At 44.0% G+C, this 11646-nt stretch overlaps 1 protein-coding gene across 1 annotated transcript; it reads left to right on the forward strand.

Moving 5' to 3' along the window:
• The first annotated feature begins 10158 nt into the window (after positions 1-10158).
• On the forward strand, positions 10159-10834 carry LOC147988366 (uncharacterized). The gene is made up of 2 exons (XM_087539277.1): positions 10159-10345; positions 10464-10834. The coding sequence occupies exons 1-2, from the start codon at positions 10166-10168 to the stop codon at positions 10803-10805; spliced, it is 522 nt and encodes a 173-aa protein (XP_087395403.1). The 5' UTR covers positions 10159-10165; the 3' UTR covers positions 10806-10834.
• Positions 10835-11646: the final 812 nt, after the last annotated feature.

Consider the following 11646-nt stretch of genomic DNA (forward strand, 5'->3'; position numbering starts at 1 on the left):
GGGTCCTGTCGTCGACTTTGATCTCCTTTAGTGGCGTTCACGTGGGCCACATTCGGTGCAAAGGGAGCTGGCCCCATGATAACCCACAAGTATAGGGGATCAATTGTAGCCTCTTTCGATAAGTAAGAGTGTCGAACCCAACGAGGAGCTAAAGGTAGAAAAAATATTCCCTCAAGTTTTATCGACCACCGATACAACTCTACGCACGCTTAACATTTGCTTTACCTAGAACAAGTATGAAACTAGAAGTACTTCGTAGGTGTTTTTGGATAGGTTTGCAAGATAATAAAGAGCGCGCAAATAAAAAATAGAGGCTGTTTAGATAAAGAAACAATAAAGTAAATATAGCGAGTGTGGAAAAATGGTGGTAGGAGTTGTGAAATTATCCCTAAGTAATTGATTACTTTACTAGACCGATAGCAAGTTCTATGTGGGAGAGGCCACTGCTAGCATGTCATCCCTGACTTGGAATTCTATGCACTAATGATTGGAACTATTAGCAAGCATTCGCAACTACTAACGTTCATTAAGGTAAAACCCAACCATAGCATTAAGATATATTGGCCCCCCTTCAATCCCGTATGCATCAATTTCTATGCTAGGTTCAAGCTTCTTGTCACTCTTGCCCTCCAATACATAGTCCTATCAACATACAACTAACCCTATGGTGTGATCCATGCGCGCGCTCATATGATGGGCACCAAAGGACAGCAACATAACCACAAGCAAATTAAACCAATCATAGCAATTCATCAACCACCGATAAGACAATGAAAATCTACTCAGACATCATAGGATGGCAACACATCATTGGATAATAATATGAAGCATAAAGCACCATGTTCAAGTAGAGGGTACAACGGGTTGCGGGAGAGTGGACCATTGTAGATAGAGGGGGGAAGGTGATGGAGATGTTGGTGAAGATGGCGGAGGTATTAGTGTAGATTGCGGTGATGATGATGGCCCCCGGCGGCGTTCTGGCGCCACCGGAAGCGAGGGGGAGAGAGCCCCCCTTCTTCTTATTCTTCCTTGATCTTCTCCCTAGGTGGGAGAAGGGTTTCCCCTCTGGTCCATGGTCTCCATGGCGTGGGAGGGGCAAGAGCCCCTCCGAGATTGGATCTGTCTCTCTGTCTCTCTCTGTTTCTGCGCTCTGGGATTCTGCCCTTTCACCTTTTCTTATATATCCAGAGATCCGTAACTTCGATTGGATTGAAATCTTTGCCCAGATTTTTCTCCGAAAATTAGCTTTCTTGCGGCCAAAGAAGAGCAGCGACCGCCTTACCGAGGGCCCACGAGGGTCAGGGGCGCGCCCCCCTGCCTCGTGGCCCCCTCGGGCACCTTCTCGCGTTGATTCTTCTTCCCATATTTCACAAATATTCCAAAAAAATTCTCCACCTGTTTTTATTCCGTTTGGACTCCGTTTGATATGGATTTACTGCGAAACAAAAAACATGCAACAAACAGGAACTGACACTGGGCACTGGATCGATATGTTAGTCCCAAAAATAGTATAAAAGTTGCTAAAAGTATATGAAAGTTGTATAATATTGGCATGGAACAATAAAAAATTATAGATATGATGGACACGTATCACCCCGCCGGAGGTGGTGTGTCGCCTTGTCAGGGAGGAGGACGAGCACGTCTGTCGCTACATAGCTGCTATGGACGTCAGGTTCCCCAATACCTAGCAGGTTCTTTGGGGAGATGACCAGAGCTATGATCCTGTGATGGTTCCTTCTCTTTGGGTGTCCACCGCGTGCCCGTGATGTATTCGATATATAATATTCGAGACGATGTATTCGAGATTATATATATTATTAGAGATGATGTATTCGAGATTATATATTATTCGAGACGATGTATTCGAGATTATATATTATTCGAGACTATGCATATTATGTAATATGATTCAGTTTTTCCTTATTGATTGCATACATGCATTGTAATTTGAATACTAAATTGTTTTATATTTCTTCTGGATTAGTCAAATAAAAGCTATGGTGGACAATACCGGTAGAGAGGGAGAAGAGGCCATGTTTGAGATCATAGACAGCCCTCGCGGGCCAGATGATCAGAATAAATATTACAACGGCTCCAGATATCTGAACAATACCAGGGAGGGTGATGATATGATATTTGATCACGACGACCGAATTGTTGTAGTCATGAACTATGATTATGATTATGATGACACCGACAATGTTGATCTTGAAATAACAGAGACCAGCGAGGTATATTTATATAAGCAGGCATCTGGTGATCATCACATTTTTTGATTTGAAGATATATTAACGAATCGATCTTTCTTCTTTCAGCCCTCTGGATCGAGCAAATCTGCTTCTACAGGCAATAGGACAAAGCGAGGCCCGTGCAAAAAGTTGAAGGACGGTGTAAAGTACAACATAGATGCCATCAAAGCTAATGGCGAACCAATCACGCCTAAGAACATTGCGAACAAGTTCATTCGTCAGTGCGGAGTTCTTGTGAAGGACCAACTCCTGATCTCCATTCAAGAATGGAAAGAGCCAGCAAAGAAACGTCCAGATCTTACTTTTGTTGACGATAGAGCAAAATCTCTGCTTTGGGAAAAGCTCATGGAACATTTCACCCTACCAGATCATTTCACGGATGCAGATGTGCAGAAAGTCAAGGACGTTGCTCTTAGGAAGATGGCAATTGCATTCAACACACACAAGAAAACCGTATGGGCCAACTACGTCAAAAGAGGAAATAAGACTCCAGAATTCAAGGGAACACTGGAGAACCAAAGAGAACACCGGCCCGCTTTCGTGAAATTCAAGGAATCAGAATTATCTAAGGAACGGTTGAGAAAAAACAAGGCCAATGCCGCAAAAAGGAGTAGTTCCATAGGTTGGGGCCAGGTGGCTACGCGGTGGCAATGCCTAAGTGGTATAAGTTTGAGCAAGAGATGCTGGATGCAGATGTCACTCCAGTTACTTGGAGCTGGCCCCCCAGGTGCAGAACTTGGTTCTATGCGCATGGGGGCGTTGGGCCCGAAGACAGGCCTGGTTTCGAAGAAGGCAAGTCTAAAAGGAGCCGAAGGTAAGTTACTTCAAGCAATAGAAGATGATCGAAAGGGGGTGTTCACGCCCAACAGAGAGAACGACGAGCTTACGCGCGCCGTGGGAAATCCTGAACACCCAGGAAGAACACGAGGCAAGCGCGTTATTCCGTGGTATGAAGGCTTTTTGGACTGGAACGCCGACTACAGAAGCCGTGCAAAAAGGAAGATGGAGGATGAGAAGAAGAGGAAGCTGGAGGAGGAGCAGAGGAAGCAGGAAGTAGAACGCCTTCAAGGCCTAGAATCAGGGCACGCAGACTTGGAACTCAAATTCCAGCGGCAGCAGCAGTAGATCGACTCACTTAGCCAGGAAAGGGGATCTCAGCAGCGGCAGCAGCTAGCGGATGATCCAGCATTGGATAGCACCGTCCCATCCATGCCGAGAAGCAGCGTTGGTTCCGCCCCAGGTGACGCACTGCTGGATAGATACCCTGTGGATGACATCAAGGAGATCACTAACTATGAGCTACACTTCAAAATGAAGAACATATCCATGAAGATGGCGGACGCCATTGCTTATACAAATTCCCCCGATGCAACCTTCCATTGCAACCTGATTCCATCCGGCTATGCTCGTGTCGTGGTTGATGAAGTGATGGACCAATATTCGGGGATAGAGCTTGACATTCCTGGAGGTGATGAGGAGCACACACTGGGAGAGTCCAAACATCGTATCATCCTATGGAGAAAGGATTGCATCATCTTTCCAAGGCCACCGACACCGCGTCAGCCGACTCCTCCTCGAAGTACGCCACCGCGTCAGCAGACTCCCGATCCTCCAAGTCCACGAACGCGCCATGCCACACCTCCTCCTCCAAGTCCGGCACAGCGTCAGGCCACTCCTCCTGCTTCAAGTCCGGCATAGCGTCAGACCACTCCTCCTACTTCAAGTCCGACGCCGCGTCAGGCCACTCCTCCTGCTTCAAGTCCGGCAAAGCGTCAGGCCACTCCTCCTGCTTCAAGTCCGGCATAGCGTCAGACCACTCCTCCTGCTTCAAGTCTGACGCCGCGTCAGGCCACTCCTCCTGCTTCAAGTCCGGCAAAGCGTCAGGCCACTCCTCCTGCTTCAAGTCCGGCACAGCGTCAGACCACTCCTCCTGCTTCAAGTCTGACACCGCGTCAGGCCACTCCTCCCACTTCAAGTCCGACAAAGCGTCATGCCACTCCTCCTGCTCCAACTCTGCCACGTCCGCCGCCTCAGCAATCACGGAAGAGAGCAGACGCAACTATGGTGCGTAGAGGTACGAGTCGAGGTAGTGCAGGAGGCACAAGCGGAGGCAAGCGATATAAATATGGTCCAAGCCTCACTCCTCTTCCCTAGAGGGCTTATGACATGATCGAGGAGCAAAACACAGCCATAGTGAAGGCCCAAGTGGACGCCCATTTTGGACCGAAACCGGCACCGTCACCATCACCAAGGGAGAAAGTGCTTGAGGAAAATATTGACCGCTTTATTCGTACGGCTAGACCACCAGCTCCCAGGCCTGTTGACTCAGACTATGAGCGCCAACTCAGGAAGGCACATCGAGCACGACTACAGAAGGAGTCGAGCTCGAGCTCGAGCCAAGCAGCTAGCAAAAAATGTGGAAAAACCATTCCCCAGCTGGGAGAACAGGCGGCGCAATCGATCCCCCCACTTGGTGTGCCAACACATGAGAGTATCGGCGCCCTATATATATGTGGGCAAATCGTTCCCCAGCTGGGCAATCTGGTAATAACCGAGGAGCATATAAGGCAGGCTAAAATGCCCGGTATCACTATCGGACAACTCCTCGAGATCGAGCCCATGTGTCCGCTTAGAGAGGAGGAAATGAAACGTAAATATGCCCGCGGCCAACCTTTGGTCGAGCCCGAGGAAGTCAAGAACCTCCCAATGAGAATGTATGAATTGCATGATTGGTACATGAAAATTACCAAGAGTTCCAATCAAGAGTCCCTCATGGTGAAAGTCAAGGAAGAGCATTACTTCCATAAGCTAGCTCTGTCCGTTGAGTATTCAGAACTATTCCAGTCATTCAATCAAGAAGCACTCGACAAATCTCTCATCAGTTGCTATTGTCTGTAAGTTATTTCTTTCTGTAATTTAAGTCTCAAGCTAGCTTTAGTGGTCATTGATCGATCATTACCTGTAATCATCCACACTATATTCTTTTTTGTGGTATTATGCAGGATGAAGATGTATGAAATGAAAAAAGCTGGACGCTATGGCATTGGGTTCATTGACCCAAATACCATTAATGAACACACATGGAAATTGGAATGGTATAAACAAGATGAAGAGAATAAAATGCTAGAGTTCTTGAAGCGCCTCAATAGCAATGAAGATATACTACTTCCTTACAACTTCCAGTGAGTCACACCGTCTTGTACTACAAATTCTGTTTTTGCTTACTAGCTAGCTAGATGTTAATAATTAAGTGTATAGGGTTTAGGGTAGTTGATTAGTGTTATGCACATGCCCGCTTAATTAAGACATGCAAATGTGTGCGCATGCAGTTACCACTGGATCTTGTTAGTCATTAGAGTTGAAGAAGAAAAGTTGAAGTACTGGACTCACTACTTAAAAAAGAAAAGTGACTTCACCATCATGAAGGGGATAGTCGACAGGTAATTTCAATCAACTATATCTCGGACTATTTAGTTCGTCATTTCCTGAATCAACTATTTAGTAACCCCTTTATTAAATTTATTTGCCGGCGAGCAGGACTTGGGCAAAGTTCATCAAGGTGACTCCAGGCAAATGGCAACAAAAGTTGTTTTGGTATCGACCCAAGGTAAGTAATGAAGTAGTACTAGCTAGCTTCCATCTCTTTATTTCTTGTTTCAACACCATTAATTAATTATCATGCTTGATTTATTATTATCTGATTAAATTATATTCTCGTAAAGACCCTGAAGCAGGCGCCGGGGACTGAAGTGTGTGTATACTACATTTTCGAGAACATTCGCATGCTGGCGTTCAAAAGGAGCAAATCTGATAGACATCAATGGGTACATTTGCTAGAACACTATTTACAAATTTTACATGATTATCGATATCTAGTTACACAACTAATACACATGCATATTGATCTCCTTCTTGACAGTTCAAAAATGTGCGGGACCTGCTCCTACCAAGAGAGTTCATACGAGCACTTCAAGAGGAAATAGTGAGATTTTTGTTCGACCAGGTCATAGATCCCAAAGAAGAATACTATTAATCGCTACCGCCCCGTGAACCACTCCCAATTATCATCGTGCTCCGAAGGCACCAAGGCAACATGTAGAAAAAATTGTATATATACCTAATTATGTATATATATATACATACATACATGTGTATGTGTGAATAATGGTGGTTGTTACCTATAGGTGCCCAGGAACCTAGCATTTAATAGCTCGCATGTCCACCAATTTGTATTTATTGATTTGAATAGAATTAAAACACACATTAATTGGTGGAGAGAGAATGGCAGAATAAAAGGAAATAGATATACCATGTACGCACAATGTGACTTGTCGGCTTGTGAATTTTTTCTACGCACAGATGAATAAATGTATACCTAAAAGTTGATACCATTCTGAGATATTCGTGACAAAATATTTTTATTATCTATATCAACAAATTGTGCGCCGACTCCAAATGATATAAATATACCCATGGTATATATATACCTACTAATGAAATTATGTACATACACGGGTACGTATATATCCAATGATTTATTCTAAGTTTTTAGGTATTAAAGAAATTATATATGTAGCGGATATGTGTATACCTACCAAGGAAATTATGTACATACGTGGTATACATATACGTACGAACGAAATTGTATACATACCCCCTGCAAAGAAAGAAATTATATACATATGCGGGTATGCGTATACCTACCAAAGAAATTATGTACATATGCGGGTATGCATATACCACTAACGAAATTATGTACATACGCGGATATGCATATACCAACTAACAAAATTATGTATATATATGCGCGTGCCTTGAAAAAAGGTACATGTACGGATATGTGTATGTGTATACCCAATTATATGGTGGGTATGTATATACCTACTGTTGAAGTTACGTAACATACATGTGTATTTTACATACATAGTGATTTATTCTACGAATCAATAAGTGGTATATAAGGAGATAATAAATGTTGATTTTTATTCACTATGGTATTTTAATGACCTTCCTTTTCTATGATGTGACATGCATGCATGAAACAGTTAAAGAATTAAAGCCTGCCAAATTAACTAGTAATTAAATTATTTAAATTGGTGTTCAAATCTGTCGTTGAACACGATCCAACGATGGATAGGCAAAGTGCCCAGGCACCTAGGTGTCCCAAATTGACATCTTCTATTCGTCATCCTGTGTGAGAAATAATTATTGCTCACCCTAGCCGTACCACACCATGGGCGCGCTAAAGAAACGAAGCAAGGAATGTAAATTTACCTCACGGATTGCTAGGTAAGCTGCAGCATGGAGGCCCCACGCGCAAATAAAAAACGTGAGGTGAATTTACGTCTTGTCTTCACCACTGGACTAATCGGGAGAAAACCGATCGTGGGAGGGCTCTCCTATTTTCTGCACCATGTGAGCCAGGTTACCTGCTCTGCCCCGACCTGTTCGACACCCAGCCATGGCGGCTTCCCTTCTCTGCAGGCCAGCAGAGCAGGCCACTCCATCCATGCGGTCGCGAGCCGGTTGCAGTGGTTCTGTAGAAAGAGAAGAGGCCGTCCTACCGGCGGGAAGCAGTCGAACTTAAGCGACGGCGCCAAGTTGGATGGCGACTTCGGTGGCAGGGCGGCGCTTGAGCTTGTGAATTGTCTTCTCTCTCTCCTCTCCCATCTCTTATCCGTGATTGATCTTGGTCGTTTTCTCATTGTCTAGGTATGATCGACCTTGTTTTCAAGTTTGGTCATTGGCTCACTTCAGGTGCCCATGAACTCAACTCCGCCCCTTACCTCTCTCTAACCTGGCCGCCTCTACCCCGGGTGAAATCTCTACCTATTGTTGATAGACTGAAGTTTGTTTGTGTCGTCAGAATTTTTGTGTTTTGAGTTTGGCATCTTAATGAGGGTGGTAAGTTGTGATGGGGCAATTAGTTCGAATCGTGTGTGCTTGTTGTAGTGAGAGCAGAACGAAATGATATGGTATTTGAAATTAAAATGCTTATGCTAAGGTTATAATATTAGAACATGCCAATTCTTTCTGAAATTAGTGACAAATCAGTAGCTCATTTTGTTCTGGGAGCACAGTTTAACATTCAGTTAATTTTTCTTTGTAGTCCAGAAATTTTGACATCATGTCTGAAGAATGAATTGATTATCGGTTCATATAAATGACCAAGTTCTTGTTATATTTCAATCTTGCGTCCTAATAAGATTTATAGTTCTCTTTGTTTTGATTGAAACCGGATAAAAAAAAGGGTAAAGAGAGAGCTTGTTTCAAACAGAACCCATTACAATCAATTGAGTCAAGACTTTCTATAGGAGCGCGCACATGCAAGGCCCAAACATCACCAGACCCTGTAACTATAATGTAGTACTAATTTCCTAGTCCATGAGACAGAGATTTATCCTCTCTCTTAATCTTTGCTATACAGCACCCTGCAAAGTTCTCCCCTGATGCTTTAATTTCTTTGCAGATGGACTTGCTTATAATAGCAGACACCACAACAAAATAGTCTCACTCGAGAACAAAAGGATGTTGTACCTAGGTCAATGCTAATCTCAGGCCATCCACGCAAGACATAGCTTCTACTTTTTCCGCATCAGTGCACGCTTGAAGCACTATGCCCAAAGCAAGCAGAATCTTTCCGGTCATCTTGTAAAACCATCCCCAATCTTGCAGCTCCTGTTTCCCAAATGAGCCTCCTTTTCGAAAAAAAAAATCTCCTCTTTCCCGTATGATAGAGCCATCCACGTTGATTTTGACCCAGTTCGTTCCATCAGCTTCTAGCCAGATCAATTATGTACTCATCCACTTGCCTCTTTCTTTTGTGATTAATTAACTACTTCCTCCGTCTCATAATATAAGAGTGTTTTTGACACTATACTATGGGATGGAGGGAGTAGTATATTCTTGCATGTTGTATTGCAGTGAGCAAGTGCAGAAAAGTTGTGGTCTATTTGACGTGAAGAAGTTATGGGGAATGTGTTGCAAACCATGATGTTTTCGTAACATCCAATTGATTTGGTCGCAGGACTTGATCGCCACTCCACAATTCCATATGGTGGCTACTAACAAACTTATTTGTACAATAAAGAAGCTATATATATATATATTATATATATATATATTATATACTAATTCTAGACTTCCAAGAAATTCCCATGTTAATCAGATTTTACGAGCCGTTAATTTGGTGGGGTCGAATTATTACGGTGTAAATTAACACAACTATTTTTTTGCATTTTATTTTTGCTTGGAGGTCAAGCTCCACGTTAATCCTAAAAAATAAGAAGCAAACTGTCCATGCGATTTAGGTGTTAGCTTTGTACAGCCGTATACCACAGGGAGTCCTCCTACGCCATCCCACGTACACGTCTCCTCTTTTCTATTCAGCGAACTCTTATGTGGGTTACGGGTGGAAATTTGTTTCTTCATCAATAATCTCGAGCACGCCCTGCCTCTTCCTAGTACGTTCGTGCAATCTAGGGTTTCCAGTGCCTCGCCTCCTGGACTCCCCGCTGAGCCGGGCAAATAGCTCCCATGCGACGTCGTTGGTGTGAATTGTCTATCATGCGACGTCGTTGGCTGTAATAGCTCTCATGCGACATCTGCGTTGGAAAAAATAGCTCCCATGCGACACTGCTGCCTAATCCAAAGACACATGTTTAAAACTCGAATCAGGTGAGCTGGACCCACAGCGTGGGACCCACTAACTTATCCAACTCAGCATTGGTCAGGTGAGCAGGACCCACTGCGTGGGACCCACTAACTTATCCAGGTCAGCATTGGTACAAGAGGACACCGAGCCGTGGCCCGAGCCGTGCAGCACCCGAGCCCATCCTCCCCCCCTCCCCGACCGTTGTTGTTCTTCTTCTCCGGCGACGACGCGCAGCAACGCCGTTCCGGGCCGCGGCCTAGCAATGTCGAGCTCCGCTTCAGCCTCCCGCCGCTCATGGCCGCGCTATGGCGCAGTGCCCATGACAAGGTGCCCTGCATGCCCACGTATCGCACCCCTGAAGTGGCTAGTCACAACGACCGACAAGAATGGCAACCTTGGGCGGGAATTCGTGAAATGCGAGAGCAAACCAGAGCAGGGAAAGGTGAGATTTTACTTCTCAATATGCCAATTTTGGTTTTTGTCTCCCAATTTCATATTTGCCCAATTTTTCCCCATTTTTCACCGGATTTGGGATTTAGGGTTCATCTTTCCAATTTCAGAAATTGAAGCAATGCACCCATTTTGAGTGGCTAGATGAGTACATAGAGTGGATTCAACTGGAGGGTGCATCAGGGGAGCTCGATTTACCGTTGGAGGCGGAGAAGTTGGGCAAGTTTGGATCGGGCGCGTCTGGATCTGGGGCCCCTGGATCTGCCCATTCCATTGGGGCTACTGTGGGGGATGCAGTAGTGACGGCAGAGCTGAAGAAGCTGAACAAGCAGATGAAGAAACTCATCGAATTGCAGAAGCAGGGCAATTTGATGGGGCTGATGGCCGGACTTTTTTATGTTTGTGTAATTGCTCTCGCATTTGTTTATGTGATGATAATTAGTCGTAAGTGAATAGATTGGGCATCATTTGTAATCGTAATGATATGTATATTTGAATAAAAAGTGTTGCGCTGTACGAATTCAGCATGTCCTCTCCACTCTGTTTCGGCCCTATTTTTAGTTCTTCAGTTCGTCATCAGTTTCAGTTTCAATGGTAGAGGGAGAAAAGGAAAAAAAAAGGTTCGTCCGCAGCCTGTTGCCCAAAAAGGCCAGGCCCATATAGAAGTTAGGCAGGGCTGAATAGAACATATCTAGGCCCATTGATAAAAGAAGTGTAGCTAGTGCAAAAAAAAGTGCACACGGTCATTGACATCGATATATCTTTTCGGCTTTAGGTTATTTCATAAATTTTAAGTTTCCTGCAGTCACCTTTTTTGAGATAACTCATCTGATAATTATTTAAGCTATTTTTATGCATAAGCTATCGTGTCCGATGGTAGGGTCCCGTGTTGTTTCGGCTAAAACAAAAGGTTGGTTCTAGTTAGCAGTCCAACTTGCAGTCTTTGTGAACCAAAAAAGTTGCAATTGTTTGGTTCTAGTTTATTTCAACCAAGCACCATTTTTAAATATTTTTTCTGACTTGTGCTATGGTGTTTTCAAAGTTTTTACTCGTGTGTTTCAACCGAAAAAGGTTGTGCCCCTCTCAAAAAAAGAAGACATCTAGTGTGCCCCTAGTAGCATCTCCTTACAACATAGAGGGGCATCCCCTTACAACATATAGTGCATAAAACATAAAAGGAAGATAATTAACTAGACACGTGCTAACAACAACTTATATGATTGGATCATGTTTTAGTGCATTTTTTAGTACACATGGCCACATAAATAAAATGCAATGGAGAAACTTTAGGAC

The sequence above is a fragment of the Triticum urartu genome, chromosome 1A (assembly GCF_056163025.1).
Source record: "Triticum urartu cultivar PI428250 chromosome 1A, HENAU_Tu73, whole genome shotgun sequence".
In the NCBI taxonomy this organism is placed as follows: domain Eukaryota; kingdom Viridiplantae; phylum Streptophyta; class Magnoliopsida; order Poales; family Poaceae; genus Triticum; species Triticum urartu.